At 39.9% G+C, this 17,199-nt stretch overlaps 1 protein-coding gene across 1 annotated transcript in view; it reads right to left on the bottom strand.

Annotated features, from left to right (window-relative positions):
- Nucleotides 1–8,026: 8,026 nt before the first annotated feature.
- RAP2A (RAP2A, member of RAS oncogene family) overlaps nt 8,027–17,199 on the bottom strand; it is a 30,718-nt gene continuing 21,545 nt past the window's right edge. The window contains exon 2 of the mRNA XM_058824815.1: nt 8,027–11,998. Coding sequence (XP_058680798.1) covers nt 11,761–11,998 — 238 coding nt within the window. The 3' untranslated portion in view covers nt 8,027–11,760. The remainder of the gene's footprint in view (nt 11,999–17,199) is intronic.

Raw genomic sequence — 17,199 nt, 5'->3', positions numbered from 1 at the left:
TCTGGCCACATACTCGCTGGCACTGAAAGCACTAGAGTAGAGTTTGTGTTTACCCAGACTACTTTTATAAGTACATCAAGATCTACAGAGCCACTTCTGACTGCATCAGGATTTTTAAACACAGGAAGAAGAAAGATTGAAGCTCCAAGTTTTTTTAACAAACAGAAACAGTGCCAGCTTCATTTCCTCCCTTGTTGCTTTACATTCAGTATATGCTGATGCCCTTAGAAGCAGGGTGGTTTCAGAACCAATGGTCTTTCAAGTTTATTTAGTTTCAGGGTTTAATTTTTTTTTGTCAGTTATTTTTACTAGCAGAATAACTCTCAATGAGGGGAGTATCTGTTGAGCCATGGAACTCTCCTTTGGATGAATATCTGTTTCTACAACTTTCCACAAGCATGAAATGAAATGAGGATATAATGCACACATTCCACTCAAGAGCTTAAAGCTCATTGCCTGAGAGCATGATATAAATATAGACAATGAACTCCACAAAGAGAAGGCTAAAAATCTGTTATTCCACTGCAAGAGATTGTTAGGCCATTAAAACAAAAGACTGCTGATAAAGTTTATGCGCACATTTGGATAAATTACTGGTAAAGGGTCTGTTAAGTACAAGCAGAGGAAAGGATTCCTTATTCCCAGATTTTAACATGGCACATGTGCAAAGGTGTCTCCTTGCTTCAATAGGAAAAAGCTGGGAAGGACAGGTCATTTGAGATCCTCTGACTCTAAGTTCCTAGACTAACTCATCCTTGAGCCACTCAGCTGAGGAAAATGTGACTGCTCACCTTTTCCAAGATATTTTTAAATAGTTGTGCAGAAAACAGAAGCTGGAAAAATAAGTCTTAGCTGGAAACTTTCCTTTAATTCAATATCAATGATTACCTCCTCCAAAGCATTCAACAGATATTCCAGGGTATTTTAGTTTTCACTGACTTATAAGATAGGCCTTCAAAAATCAGCTTTACCATCACTGTTGGACTAGTTCTGGCAGAACATTTCAAATGCTCCTGTACTCTAATCCCTAGATGAGAAGCCTTGCTAAGTTTAATTTGATTTTAATTCAGCTTTTCTGTAGGAGCCTCCAACTTTTCAGTTTCCATGACTATTTAGTTAACTATAGGAAAAGCTCCTGTGCTCTCAGGTCAGTATTAGTATGAAGAGCCATTATTGAGTGTTTTGCCAGTGACAGTAGGTTGTGCTAACTGAGAATTGGACAGGTAAATGGACAGGTAAGAAATACCTCATCCTTTGAAAAACCTCAGGTGTGTTGGTAGTGAAAGGGAAAACATCCTCGTGCCCTGACACAAGGACTCCTCTCACCTCCCACACCTTCAGTGACTTGCAGGTGCCCAGATCCTCTCTGTGCACCCTGAAAAGTAGAGAACTGAGTTCTGCATCCCACTTGGTGAAGAGTCCCTCTGGGTGGGGTCCCCTGGGGCTGTGGCATAATGTTTGCAGCCCCAAGGACTTCAGCTGTGGCTCAGAGGCAGGGCGGGCCCACCAAGGACCAGGGCCAGCCACCCTCAGCATGGTGTGTCTGCAGCAGCACATGGGGTTTGTTAAGGATGCTGTTGGGGGATGTGCAGGAAGCACATCCTGGAGGAACGGGGGTATCAATGCACCCACAGTGCAGGACAGTGAGCATTTCACAGTGCTGGAAACCCACACAAGCACCTGGGGCATTGAGCTGCTTTGCTCTTGGTGCCACTCAGAGAAGTTCATGCATCCAAACCTGCTGCCAGCAAGGATGCTGAATGGCCCCCCCACCAATACACCTTTGGCAGAATGTTTGTCTCAGACAGCCCAGGTTTTGCCTCAGCAAGCAAGCAGCAGCCAGAGCTTTCCTGGAGTCTGTCCACACAAAGCCAAGGCAATGGGAGGCCTGCTCTAAGGGGATTAGAGGGGATCTCTGCTTAATTAGTCTAAGAGGGCTGATCTCAAAGATTATTTCTCACACAGAGCAGAAAGGGCTACCAAATGATCTTTGGGTCAGTCAATTACTGCCCATATTGGGTGATGTGGCAGAAAACTGGTTAAGACTTTTGATGCAGAAATCCAGTAGCAGAGGTAGCTGGGGCCATACTGACACACAGCCGGTCAGGGGGAAACACAGGCCATGCCCCTCTCACAGGGTGGCAGAGCAGCAGCCTCTGAAATCCTGCTGGCCTGATTAGCCCAGCTTAACTGGAAACACCCTCCGTGGTGGCTCTGCAAGGCAGAACAAATGCTCAGCATGATCTGGTCCTGCAGTTCCTGACTAACAAACACATGGGAGAGAAAGATGTGATGGACATCTTTCCTCTGTGCTGGACAGCACCTGAAGGTGGTTTTTCAAGGAAAATGCAGGTTCAGGAGCAATTACAGGACCAGTTAAAGAAGCTGCATGTCTCTAAACACACTAAGTGCCAGCTGTGGTCTGCAGGGAAGCTTTGCTAAAGAAGGTGAATGTAGCAGCTGCTGCAGTGCTAATCCAGCTTTCTCAGCACTCACAGCACAGTGCAGGAGCAGGCTGCTCATCACCCAGTGCCCACACGGTGTGGCAGACACTGTTCATTCAAGCACTGCCTTACAGGCACACTGGTATGGGCAGAGAAGAGGGAACTCTCTTTTTTCTAGAACTTTTCTTAGCATTGCTGCCATTGAGTCCCAAGTGAGCACCTGCTGCCACCATCTCCTTTTTATACTTGATCAGGGAACTTCATGGATTATTTTGGCTCAGTGAGCTGTAAGAGTTCTTCCCCTCCCCAAGTCTTCCCTTTTCCCTCCTTTTAATTTGCATTGGAGATAGCAAGATGAGGAAACCTGAATTTGGTTTGTACTGTTTGGTTATCTTGTTTGCTTTGTTTTTACTATTTGGTGTTTTTTGTTCATTGGTGTGTTTTGAAACTTTTGACAAATATGCCAAAATCTGGAACAAATGAAAAAAGTTTAACAAGGAGCAGCATTGTGAACTTTTTGAAAGTGTGGTTTTCATAATTTATCGGAAAACTCTAGCACTTATAAACAAGCAAACTGGGTTTATAGCTTCAGTCATGCATAGGCTGTGTACATTTCTGAGTCAGAATGTCTCCAGAGAGCAGGGGAGATGCAGCTTCTGCCATGAACTATTGATTCAAGGGCACACAGTGGTTGCTTTGTGCAAAACCTATACAAGATAAGAAGAAAAAAAAACAAAACAGACAAAAAAGGGAATAAACGAAGAATAATCTCTCTTGTCTTACATGAAGCAAATTGTTTTCCACATAGAAAAAACATGAACATGACAACATGATGTTCACTCAATGGCAGAGGTGACTTCCCTGGAGTGAAGAGCCTTTATGAGCAGTGTATCTTCCCTGTCACTATCCTTCCTCCATACTGACAAGTAGGAAGTTTGTTACCAGTGTATGCTTTTGGACGAATCAGAGTTGTGAAACTGGGGATACCTCACCTAATGGGAAGAAAGCAATGTTTATGGCTCTTCAGATTTCCTCCAGCTGTTAAAAATGCCAAGGAAAATGAGCATTTTGCTTTAGATCTGATGCAGAGATGAGAGTCCCCTCCCCACAGGCATCATAGAGAGCTTATTTGCAGGTGGATGTTGTCTTGCTGGATGAAGGATATCCACCTGAGGGGTTAACTTTAAATGCAGAGATTAGGAATTATCTCAGTAAACTATCATGCATGTCAAGCACAGCATTCCCTGGTTGCAAAGGGGAACAAGTAGACAACATGCTGTAAGTGCCCACCCACTCTTCATGCTTGAATAAGCATGTTCCTAGAAATAACCACAAATAGCACCTTCATCAAGGTTGATTGAGTTCCCCTAATAAAGAGGTGCCAACTCTTATGAATCCTTGAATCTTCACAGTGTATCTTTTCCTGCAAAATCAGGCAGAACCAGAAGAGTCTCTGGTGTTCTCCTTCCATCTTAAAACACAAAGATAAATGTTATATCAATACTGCACTTAAATGTTGTCTTCCCCCCCAAATTTTTTTTTCAGTAGAACCACACAGGAAGAAATAAACTTTACCTAAAAACCAGTTAGAGAAATACAAAGGCCTAGAAGGAATCCAGCCCAGTTTGAGCAGCATCTGTTACAAGTCTTGAGGCTTCATGGAGAATTTGAGAAGCACCTTAATTCACATAGCATTGAGTGTCCTCATCTATTTACTCTCTATCAATAGGACACTTATGTATCATTAATTTTGGTGTGTGGAATCTTATCTTCTTCACTTTAATCAATTATTTGTGTTCCTGTATTTAAAATTCCAAACAGCAAATATTATAAAGGTTAACTTATTCTTGCCTTACTTAGGCAAGGACTTCTAGGCAAAATCCCACTAGCACTTTTGGAAAGTTTTTCCTGTGTCTCTGTGTTGGTGACATGCCACCAGGCAGGGTATGAGGTTCCTGTGTTCAGACTAGCCCTCCACTACTGGTGTTAATCAAGTCTGCCCCTGAATCTGCTCCTAGATGACTTCACTGCCAGCAAAGCTGATTTCTATTCCTTAAACAAGAAACATTAAGATCTACAGTTGGAAATCCTCCCTGCTGAAGTCTCATCCTACTCTTTCCCACTCTATTTCTCAGCTCTAAGCCAGTGTGTACAGACAAGGGCTGTGCCTTGCACCCAGCAGTTACTATATATGAAATACAAAGAGCAAAAAGCATATCCAATCCAGCTGAAGAGTCTGGATGCAGACATTTATCCCTCCTTATATTAGGCAAACCATTTTTTCAGAGGCTTATAATTTGGCTAAGTTTAGACCCATGTACCAATATTGTGGTGTTTTGGGCTATTTCCCAGCCATTCAAACCAAAATGGTGCCAGGTTTTGAGAGAATATTTTCAAGAATTTAGCACATTCAGAATGGTGCATCTTCCATTGTTTTATCCTTAGAAACAGCTGAACCATTAAAAAAATAGAGAACAAACAACCACCCCCAAATCTGGGACAGAGAGATCATCGTGAAAAAACTGGAGCTCTCCTAATTAGTTTGGAAAGCAGCAAAAAAAAAAAAAAAAAAAAAAAAGATCGCCTTGTGTCACACTGGAAAGTGCCAGGCAACCTCTATTCAGTTTGATTATTCCATCTGCAAGAACAAAGGGTGAGTAGTAAAAAGAAGCCTATGTAATAACCAAAAGAGCTGTGATCTAGAGTATATTCTTGGCTGTAGGATGAAAGCATGTTTTGCTTTTCTAAGCTCTGTTGTACAACTAGAAAGCTAAGGTGCCATGTCTCAAGTATTTGGGGATGACGTTTGAAGTTAACGTCTTTCGGTTATTAAATTGTACAAGGATTGTAAAGCAAGAAAAATTCAGAATCTTTCCATAGAACATCTCAAGAAGCAGCTTTATACTTATTTCAGTGAAATGTCCTGAAGAAGACTACACTTCAGATCCAGTTCTCTGATTACCTAATAAGCACTTCTGCGCAAGAATGTCCTTAATCCTAATACTCTTATTTCTACCACTCAACATAACACTCAGTCTACCTACTTATTTTTCTTCAGCAGTCTTTCAGGTTTATAAACTTACCTCTTTAACCCAGATCTACCTCCATGCTCCTCCACTTCTGCCAGCTAACTAGCTCACTGTTCCATTCTTCAGTGAGAGACTCCTATGTGGCTGTCTGGTCGTCTACCTACGTGGTCACTGCACCGTGAAAAATTTGAAATAAATTCTCAGTGCCCCACAGACTATTTCATATTCCAGTCAGACCACAAAGCATGTGCTTGAAAGTACACAGAAAAACTGTTCCAGCAGAGTGGAATGAAGATGTGCCGTTAGCAGTTCCAGTATCGCACAGTGCCTGGCTCACATCAACACGGTGTTTCTTCCACCCACTTGCAAGCCAGCCTGTAAATGCAACCCACAGCCTGGAAAAGAGAAGGCTCCAGGGAGCCATCTGGCTGTCTTCCAGTACCTAAAAGGGGCTTGCAAGAGAGCAGGAGAGGGACCTTTGACAAGAGCCTGTAGTGACAGGACAAGGGGGAATGGCTTCAAACTGAAAGAGGGCAGGTTTAGATTGCAAGGAAGGAATTTTTTCACTGTGAGAGTGGTGAGGCACTGGAACAGGCTGCACAGGATGTCCTATCTCTGGAAGTGTTCAAGGCCAGGCTTTGAGCAATCTGGTCTAGTGGAAGGCATCCCTGCCCACGGCACAGGGATTGGAGCTAGATGAACTTTAAACATCCCTTTCTATCTGAATGTTTCTATGAGCCTATGACTCTTAACTCCGTACTTTTTATTTCCAATGTGAGAAGAAAAATGTGTTGGCCATCAGACAACTAAAACCCTAAACAACTGGAGTCAAAATCCAGACATATTAATTGGCCTCCCTATGAAGAAATCTGCAGTTCTGAATGTCTGACTGCAATTAGCAAAAAATACCACAAGAAAAGTTCTTTATACAGGTTTTATGGCAAAACAGGAATTATGTTTAAGACAACTGAGTAGGACACTAGTGCATTCAAACAGTCATTGGAAGCTGGAAATTTCTTTCTTAAATGAGAATGAGCAAGATGGTGCCTGCCAAAGGAAGAGATGACTACACTGCTACGGGCAAGACAGTGCAACAAGCACAGTTTCCATCAATTTCAAAATAATTCTTCCTGCACTCAGAAAAATAGATGTCATTTGATGGAGAACAAAGCACAAGGTAACCAGCAAGAAAACAATACTACTTGAGGTAACTTTGATAGGAGAGGGAGTCCAGTGATTCTGTGGTCAAGCAATAAAAATATTGACCAAAGGTTGGTGAACCAGTTAGACTGATACCTGTGGAAGACTGATAACAAGATATTATGTCCAACCAAAATATTTTACAGAGTAAAAATCTTCCTGCAGTACCTAGAAAAGAAAAAAAAAAAAAGAAAAAGGGGAGAAGAGTGCAGAGAGACAGAGAAAACATTTGCTAGGAGTGAAAAGTTCAAAGTTTTCTAGCTGTTCAGTTATTTGAAAAGAGCATGTCACACACTGGAATTTTTTTAACTGTTCAGAACAGCCCAATAAATTCATGTTGTCTCTCTATAGGTATCTTCTTGGGCAAAGCAAAAGGATATTACTAAGCTAATGGGACTGGAAGAAACCATCAGCAAAAGTTCCCTTGGAACTGATTTACAGAATGAATGGGCAAATCAAAAACATGCAATTAGCAGCATGTGTCAGCCTTCTATATGATCCATAGAACTAAAAGCATTTAAGATGTGCCAGCCTCAGGCTTCTTGCTCCTTAAGGCATGCATGACATGAGAACAAGAGACTACCAAGCACCCATCATTACTGAAAATAGGGTTTTTTAGTGATACTGGCATGACTAAAATGTAACTGCTGATCAGTGCCAATTAGCTAGAATAATCCTGTTAGCATTAGCTCAACTGTTCATTTATAAATCTCTGCAACACTAATTGTATTTGAAGTTCTTTTAACACTAACTCCTTTTGTGTGGCGATGAAAGCCTTCAAAACATTAATCAATCGAACAGCTGATATAACAAACAATCGTCCTTTAACCCTTTGCAGTCTCAGTGCTATAAAAGTAGTTCTGCATATTAACTATATCACATATTGAACAAGTTTTTACGTGGTCATTTTTTATATATGGAACATTTTATTATATATTTACATATATATATGTAAATATATATATTTATATATATTGCCATAGCAAGAGCTGTATCCTATCAAGTACTGAGTATTACTGATTGTTGTCAGTGTGTATCCCACTAAGAAAAGTGAAAACTGCCCTCCATTGCTATTGTTTTTTGTCAAGTTCATAACTTAGATCAAAACATCCATCCATCCATCCAAAATAAATTTAATTTGATTTTTACTTATTGCTACTTAATTTGTACCAGAAGACCATTTTAGCAGGAAATACTTTCCTGATCTGAATATAGTTGACAATGTTGTTTCCAATTACTGGGCCCCCTCATCAGCTTTGGACAAAGTTTTTAATCAAATCAAAATGGACAACAGAGAAAATGCAAGAAGATTTCATTAAATAAATTTATTTGTTAAAATAATTTAACTCCAAATACAACTGCTGAGTTTGCATTGAGTTCTATGTACAATTCTTGTTTTATTTGAAACATCAAGGTTTAAACAACTGACATTGTTACAAAACAAACTGTTGCCCTATTTTAAGTTGCCAGTTGTATTAGAGCTCAACAATTAACTGTGAAATACATTAATTCACCCAAGGAAACTCCAAATCAACAGCATTAAGTCTGACTCCAGAACCCACTTCAGTCTTTCTTCAAACCCTGATCAAGAATTAACAGATGCACAACAATGCAGATAAAAGCCTCCTGCAGTTGTCAAACATTTGCTTTTGTTGCGGAGTTTCACAATTAAAGCCTAACCAGTGCTTTGATGGCACACTGGTAAAAAAAAATTAAAAAATTAAAAACAAACATGCACAAAACCCCCCAACCAAATGGCTGACATCTTTAGGTAACATTCTATACAGGAAAGCAAATACCAGTAGTTTTCCCACAGAAAAGTAATGGCAACTGTAGCACTGGGGTTAGGGAGAGGCTAGAATCAGAACAGAAAATGTCACCAAATTTCTTTTCTTGATGCTCTGAAGAGGTGGGCAGGGGGATGGGCACAACAGAAAAAACTCAAACAAAATCCAATGCAAGTTATATACTCTTGATCTGATTCTGGTTTGTTTGCTTTGAATAATTTTTGTGTGTATTTTTAAGGGAAAGAGGAAACAGTTGCTCTATCATAGCTTAAAAGAATAAAAGTTGCAACTTTTTTTAAAAAAAAAAAAAAACAACAAAACTGGAAAAAATGCTGTCTTTGTAGAAAAGTACAAAGCTCTACAAGAACAGCCAAAGGAAAAGTGGGTCTTTGGAACAAATCATAATATTTTAAGGCATGTTATAAGAAACTTTCAAATACTATAATTGGTAATCCTATCAGGGTACAAATGAAACAGTGACCCAAGACCAGTGATTCCTGCAGGGTGGCCATGCAGCCTCTGTGTGGCTCACCTACCTCCCCTCCTGCTACCCCTATAACTTGAAAAATCTGTCGAGTGCAACTGTCATTGATTCAAGCTCCACTATCTTCACATTAGTGGAAATACAAATAGTGCATAACTACTTCCTCTGAACTATACAATAAAAAACAACACTTACACTTTGCTCCCCCAGCCAAGTTGCATGGTAGCTTACATATGGCCTATGCTTTTGAAAATGTAAGAGTGTAATGAAGCAACAAAACTGGGAGATATTTTCTTTAATATTTCTGTTACAAATTTACTGTGCAATTTTTCCTATATTTAAAGCCCATCTGCTTTATATCATGAACTTCATGATAGGCTGTTCATCCTCGACTTTGTGCCATTTTCTTGGTTGATGAACAATCTGTCAGGTAAGATTTTTAACATCTCTGTAAATAACCTCGCATAACATGCACTTCCAACTCGGTTTGGTTTTTTGTGGTTTTTCTTTTTCAAGTGCTTATGCAGTGGATCTCACACTGACAAGCTGTTTTATGGATGGATTGTGCTGCTTGATTAACCATTTCCCAAGATATCTGAAATCTAGATATCTGAAACCCTGAAATATCATTGATCCAACATCTCACATTTTGTTTAAGCATGGCAGCTGACACAATGGGCAGGCAGGGAGTGGTAAGAGAACATTCATACCATCTAGTTTAGGCATGTGAGTTCTGTGACTTGGAGGACTAAAGTTAAAAGCCTAAGTTTGCTATACAGTCAATGGAAAGAGGTAGGTGCCTCTAGGAGGGCGATTCAGAGCACCCAAAATGGGCATTCAGATGCCAGAAATAAACGGTGTGCCTATCTCCCTAAGAGAACAAAGTACAGTAACAAAAGCTCTGCAAAGTAGGTGGGAAATGGGCTACATTTACGTTGTAAGGCTTAATGCTCTGTGACATCTAATGCCCTTTGTCACACCGGTTGTGGAAAGGTCTTGAAAGATTAAGGGCAGAGTTGGCCAGTTCTCTTCCGTGAAAATGATTTTCTTTAGTTATCATCCAGTGAACTATAATTCAAATGTTAAGGATATTTATGTATGGAAATCTGCAAAGTGTTTTCTACTCCAGTGTCCTTTGTGGCAGATGAGAGCGCTTTTAGGAAGTTCTGCAGATGGAGGCAAAACTCTCGAACCTAACTCCAATTACAGCATTTCTAAGGGCCATATACACACACACATACACACTCAACACACACACACAGCCCAGCACCCCTATTTTCACTCATTTAAACACAAGGAACTACACTGTTACTGCACAAGATTTAAAAACTAGTAAATGCATGGTGTTATTCAGACCACAGGCTCAGTGACTGTATTTTATGGCCAATTTTACCTATAAAAGATCCAGCTCAAGACAATCTCTCCAGCATTTAAAATCTAAACATTGCGATTGAAAACTTTTCTATACTTTGATTGTAAGACTTTGAAATAGGTATTTCTGTGCCATTAGTCATGCAAATGATAAATACTTCACTGCTATGAAACTAGCAAGTCAGAGCTCGAGCATCCTTTCCAAATAAAATATTTGCTCCCACCATTAAACACTTCAATAATTGGGGCAACCTTTGAATAGTGTGTCAGGCATTTAAAGAGCCATTTCCACACTCACCTAAGGAATTACAACCGTAACTATTTCACCTCTGAACCAAATGATTTCACGTGGTTATTCAATTTAAGTTTTCAACATTAAAGCTATCAAATAGCAAACTGGATTTTCAAATGTTAGTTTGGGATCACACCAGAGAATGTAGCCCTTAAAGGCAAGAAAAACTGTTGTCTTTAACAAACTTAAAAATGCAGGATGTTCATACTGTCCCACGAGGTTTCTGCAGAAGGGAACATATGGATGAAACATGGCTTAATTTTCCTTACAAGATGGTACTAGTTAATCTATTAAAGTGTTCCTTGTTAGTAAGGCTCAGCAATTTTTTTTTCATCACAGTTGCTTCCTCCTGGTTCAGTAAAGTGAAAATAAAGATGCTTCCTGCTTTGTAAACAGAGGGTTTGTTTGGCTTTTTGTAGACCAAAACCTGAAGCGATCCTCCATTTTTGAGCAGCAAAATGAAAGATTTAAAACATTCCAATGCCAGACTGTTTCTTCACCCGTCACTTGTTTCCAGATGTTGCCTCTCATTTCACACACTGATACAATGTTTTCTATTTCAAGATGTGGGATAAAGTGTAGAAATAATAGCATTGATTTTGAAAAGAATCCAAACTATATGGGTCTCTGGTAGCCTTTTCCTCCAACACTGTCAGAAGTTCTGGTGAAATCAACATAACTGACTGAACAAACTCAGTCACATGCGATAGTGTCCATTCTGAAGCGTGGTAATCAGACACCAAAAGACTTGGTTCTCCTTTTCATGCTTATCCTTGTCATGAAAGGTCTTCAGAGACATCCTCTCCACTGCTTTCGTCTCCGTTTCCAAAAGGATTCTGTCCTCTTCGGAAATAGTTGCTGTTGTTGCTGTCTGACGTGACAACACACGTACGTTCGACTGGAACGACCCTGTAGATCAACTGACTGTGCCATAAAATTGCAGGTGCTCAAAGGGAACAACGGGTGAGATGTGGTCATTTAACCCAATTATATTCAGAGTCAGTGATTGACTTTCAATGCTCAGCTCTGAGTTAATGTTGCTACTTCACTACAGATGTATTTCAAGTGACCCACAAACCAGGAAGTGAAGTAGACAGTTTTACCACCTTACAAAATTTCTGCAAATTAAGTCCAGGTTAGGTAATTTTTAATGCTATTGTATATTACATGCAGAACAGCATGGATCATCTTTGTCTGGCTGTGCTGCATAGTTCATTTGTCTAACAATTTCCGCAAAGAGCTCATCCACCATTGTTTTACTCTTAGCAGAGGTCTCCATAAATGGGCAGCCCCATTCTTCAGCTAAGGCTCTGCCTTCACTCAATGATACTTCTCTCTCACTTTCCAGGTCCACTTTATTACCAACCAGAATTACTGGCACCTTCTCATACCTACAGTTTAAAAACAAAAACAACAACAACAATAATTAAATTTTTAAAAATGGCAACATTCTTCAAGTAAAAAAAAAAAGAAGAAAAAAAATCTATTTGCAAACAATACAGGCCCAAATGGAAAGAGACACTTGAATGACCTTAAAATTTTACATTTGAAAAAATGTGTATTTCACATTCTAGCAATTTGTTGCATATCTTGTTCCCCTCAGAGCTTTCAGAGTTCCGCAAAAATTATCCTCCCCTGAATTTTCCTTCCTTCCAAGAAACATGGCAAGAATACTTCCACACTACAAAAATGAGGAATATAATACTATTTTCTCTGTTTGCAATCTCCATGTGTAAGAACAGGATGGACATCAAATCCTCCCTTCAACATTACACCCGCCTTCTCCCTGAAGAGGTATTTTGTATCTCCTGCTTGGGCTAACGATGCAACACTCTCCCTTTCAAGAGTACATTTACCTTTGGTCAATACACACAGAACTCTCTGAATAGCAATAAATGAGACACAAACAAAGGGCCAGTAAATTAATTCCAAATTTCAGGAAATGAAGTCCACTTCAAGTACCGCATACACACATAAGTACTGTTACATAAAAATATGTATTAGATAATACAGAATGTGTATCTCTCCCTTGCAGCACTCACATCATTATGCCAGTTAAAGAAGTTGAAGAGACAAAAAAATCACAATTAAGTTCCAGGCAATACTATCACAGTTCTGCTTCATAATCAACTTGGACAGCACAACAGATCATGTTGCTATGAAGGAATTCTTTACTTTGCACCTCCTCATGAAAGGATCCTTGCCAAATCTTTTTACAAAATTGAAATGCCTGCCATTCTTTTTTTTCCACCTCACATTCATAAACCTTTCTTCAGACATGAAACTAAGAGTTCCATCAGGTTTCAAATTTACATATTTGCCACAGAAAAGAAAAGAGAGAAGAAAACACTGGGCCTATTTCCAAAATCCTCTTACACAGGTTTTCTCACAAAAACAACTAGGACTGAGAGTAAACCACTCATGACTTTTCAGCACTCAAACCAGACCTAAGAGAAGCAAGATGGTACCTTCTTAACTTAAACCCGAATTTCTCCTTCATATTTTCTTAGTAGTATTGCTTTGAGTCAAATTGCTGGAGTAAGACTGAACTGTGGACAGACAAAAGACGCAGCTGACACCTGCAGCTGCTGAAGACGACACCCTCCTTAAGCCACCTTCTTCATCCCTCCCACCCATCCTCCCTGCCTGCCAGGCAAGGCAGCAGAGCAGTGCTGGTGCATCTGCCTCATCCGTTTGAGGGGAACAGCCTGTTTTCCCCATCTGTCCCCACTGTGCACTGGAACAGGTACCCTGTGTGCTCCTGCTGCAGGGACAGTGGGCTCCTCCAGAGTCCAAAAGGAAAAAAGGCCAATAATGTCTCAAATCACATCAGCAACTCTTACATCACCAGACTACTATCAAAAATTTGTCCAACTATGTCATAAGATGCAGCTGAAATTCTAAACTTTGTTATGCCTCTTTGCTTACTAAGAAAATGTAATTTAATCCATAGTCCAGGGCTGTCATCAATAATTGCAGAGAATTCCCCTCACTTTTACCATTTATCCTGCCTTCATTTACCATCTGAAGAGACACAATCCATTTCTCACTCCATGGATAAGTGTTTAGCACAATGATATCTTTGGAACACTTGCAAGAGCTAAGCTGCCATTAATAAAGTACCAAAATACACACAAGCATCTTGAAATCTGTCCTCCTGCATTTAAACACAAGATAGCACAGTCTTTAATTACATAAGATGGATGGCATTCAACAGATAAAAAGAAACACTGAATTGCTGTCTTATCTTTATTGTTCAGATGCATGTGTCCTATTGTATTTGCTATAGAGCATTAAAAAAATCCTTCAGTGGAAATGGAATCAGGTACCCCCTTCACTGCATTACTTGATTTCTGAAGGCCCTGAACTTCCTCTCACTCTCCACTGGCTTGCCCTCTGGTAAAACTGAGAAATTCAAAGCAGGTGCTTGAGAAATGCCCAGTGAAGAAACAGATGAGCCAGAATTAAAACACATAATCACTTCTCTGAGTTTTGTGACATCACTTCAATTGTTGAGAAACATATAAGGAAACACAAACACACTTGTTGCAGACTTATAGTCAGTTCCCCTGAAAAATTCAAGTGCTTAAAAGGTTTAGGAATGCTAGAAAAGCTGGGCAACTAAATATCTGAGTGTCTGTATGCTATGAGTACTCAGCACATGGGAAATGGAGCAGTGATGTTTTGTACTGAAGAACAGAAAGAACTGATGAGCTGACAGAAAAGATGTGAAAAGCTTAATTTAATTTATTTGCAGAGGACCATCTAGGAACTATTAGGTGGAACTGACAGAAGCAATTTTCTGCATTGCTTTTCCTGTTGCATTTACTCAATTCACTACCAACCCTCACCACCTAAAATGAGATCCTACAGTCAATAGCCTTATTCACCTTATAATTCAGATTCACCCAATAACCAATAGCTTTACAAGACTGAAATGCGTTAGAAAGTGTTTCTGCAAAGCTCTCATTATGTCTCCTTAGCAAAAATAAAGTTGCCCTTGCAGAATACATCCCTGTACTACCTAGATTTTGAGTGGTTAATTTTACAGAAAAAAAACATTTTATATATATACATAATCTGTGTGACACATATTTTAGATTTTTATATATACTTATGCTTGTATATTATAAATGCAATTTATCTTTTTACATAGAAGAGTCAGTGTCTACTACCTAGAATACAGCAAATAATGGAAAAACAGTCCATGGATACTGAGCAGAAGACCGGCTCTAGTATGAGCTGGACCTAAGTGCTCCAGCTCAGGATCAGTCCTGCCAGACCCAAGCTGAGTAGAGGGATTCAGACCAGACTTCTATGTATCAGATTCCCCAAGTACCAAGGCGATGATGAACTGTGTGTCTTCATTCAGAGTACTAAGGGCCTTCACACTTTCCAGTTTTGAGTTCTGGCAACACTTTATGGAAAATCTAGCTCTTGCCTAAATCAAACTCTACAAGCTCTGAAGTTGAAGCTAGCTCTGCACCCTTTACCTCTCAACACTGCCAGAATTTCCGGCCTCAGTATCCTGGGCAATTTCTTTTCTGATGAAAAGAACAGGGGAGATCCATGGCTCAATACTTTCCTTACTACAGCTGCTGATCTCACTGGAGGCAATTTCTGCCTGCATCTGGAGACTCCACCTGATACTCAGAGCTTTGAGCAGCCAGATGTTGGACACCCTCACTCAGGTGCTGTGCAGCACACCAGGCCCACCAAGGGAAGGGCAGTTTCTCAGATGTGGGGGAATTATATGATTCTAATGAAATCTGAAGGGAAGAAGATAATCTCTTCTTCACCCTGTTGAATTTCAGTGGCCCAAGAGAAAGGAAAAAACAAATAAACAAAAAAAGAGAGCCACCTTGCAATGTCCAAGCAGCAATGCAGAACCTTCCATACAACCACAAAAATTAAACATGGGAATTTACAAATCCTTCCTCCAGTAGGATCTAACTTACTCACAAATACCTGTAGCAGAGCAAAAGAGGCTGAAACCCCACCACCCATACTGAAGTCCTGAATCCAGGCTGCTGCTCCCATCACAGGATCTGTGAGAGAGCAGCTCAGCTCACAGTGGGAGCTGGGCAGAAGTTTTGCCTTTTGCTGCAGCCCACCTGCCCCTGCCTGTTCCCTTAGCAATGGAAAAGTGGCACAGTTCTGCTCATTTCTGGAGCAGGAAAATCCAATTTTCTCAGTATGGTTCAAAACCTTTGAGCAGCACTGATCTTTCCTAATGAAAAGCATGAGGGCCACCTGAAAATAAGAACTGCTGCTACTTTTGTCAGTATCAAAGAGCACAGTACATATTCTGGAGCAAATATAGCAGAGCCTGTAAGAAACACTCTCAAAAATGTAGCAGGGGAGGGCTTGACTTTTTAAGACCTCAGGAACAAATTTTTGCAAGACCAATTACACGTGTTTGCAGAACACGATTAAAGAACAAGGCACTTCACCCTGTTTAAATGATCTCATTATCTTTAGCTCCAATATGACAGATACTGAGCAGCAGTGACTCTTGAAGAGGTAGCAGGACTGCAGTCATTTACAGCCCTATGAAAGGCACCAGTACAGAGTCAAATGCCATCATATCTAGGGTTTCCACTACTGGCAAGGTAGTCATTGCCCCATAAAGACAATCAGAATGTGCTTGCCAGTTCTAGATAAATTCAGTGCTAAAACTCACCCCATTACCCATCTTTAATGAACACCTGGGACCAATAGCCCACAGTAAATCCTTCAGTTTTCCTGAGGATGGACACCACAGCCACATGAAATCAATAAATACACAAACATCAGATGTTTTATGTGGCCCAGTGATACACTACTGACCACACAGCCTTATATGTCACACAGCAATAAATATTTCTATATTTTATCTTAACTCAAACGGCATACAGATCATCCACATTTCTGTTTAGATTACTACGTACACTTTGAATAAAAGCTTAGAACATTTAGCAAGTGTCAAGGTGATTGGTATGAGAATGATCTTCAGAGACTTTTTCCTCACAGCTTTTCCACCTTCAATCCCACCCAAAAAAACATGGGCAGTACCTAACTTCTTTTACAAGGTACTTCTCAGATTTCTGGTTAGAACTGTCATTGGATAAAGAGAAAAACAAAGATGATGTGCAGTGAAAATATAATAAAAATGAAGATTGAAACAGCAAGAATTTAAAAACAAAATCCCCAAACATGCCAAGGCTAATAAACTGATCTGATTCCTTTAAACAGTGGTAGAGATTGCCCAGTTCCCCTACACTCTGTGCATGTGTGAGTTGTAGTAGTCAGTAGAGAAAAAAGTACCAACAGGTTCCTGTTTTCCAATTTCACATTCTGGAAGTGGTGTCTCTTTTCTAAGATTTTTTTCCTGAGTTTCATATCAGACCCAAATATTTTCAACCAAATCATTCTGTGTAATAAAAACAAACCAAGATAATACCATGTACTCTGAAAGACTTTTTTTATAACAAGTTTAAGTCCTGTTGAAGTTTTTGGAAAGATGCATGATTACAGCTTTATATGATAAAACCAAGAACCACTGAAATACAAAAGGTATTTCAGGATAACGATTACTAATAATCAAAAGGAG

Source organism: Ammospiza caudacuta, chromosome 2 (assembly GCF_027887145.1).
Source record: "Ammospiza caudacuta isolate bAmmCau1 chromosome 2, bAmmCau1.pri, whole genome shotgun sequence".
Lineage (NCBI taxonomy): Eukaryota > Metazoa > Chordata > Aves > Passeriformes > Passerellidae > Ammospiza > Ammospiza caudacuta.
Note: the sequence above shows the minus strand (reverse complement) of the source record. Positions and strands in the feature narration are given on the sequence as shown.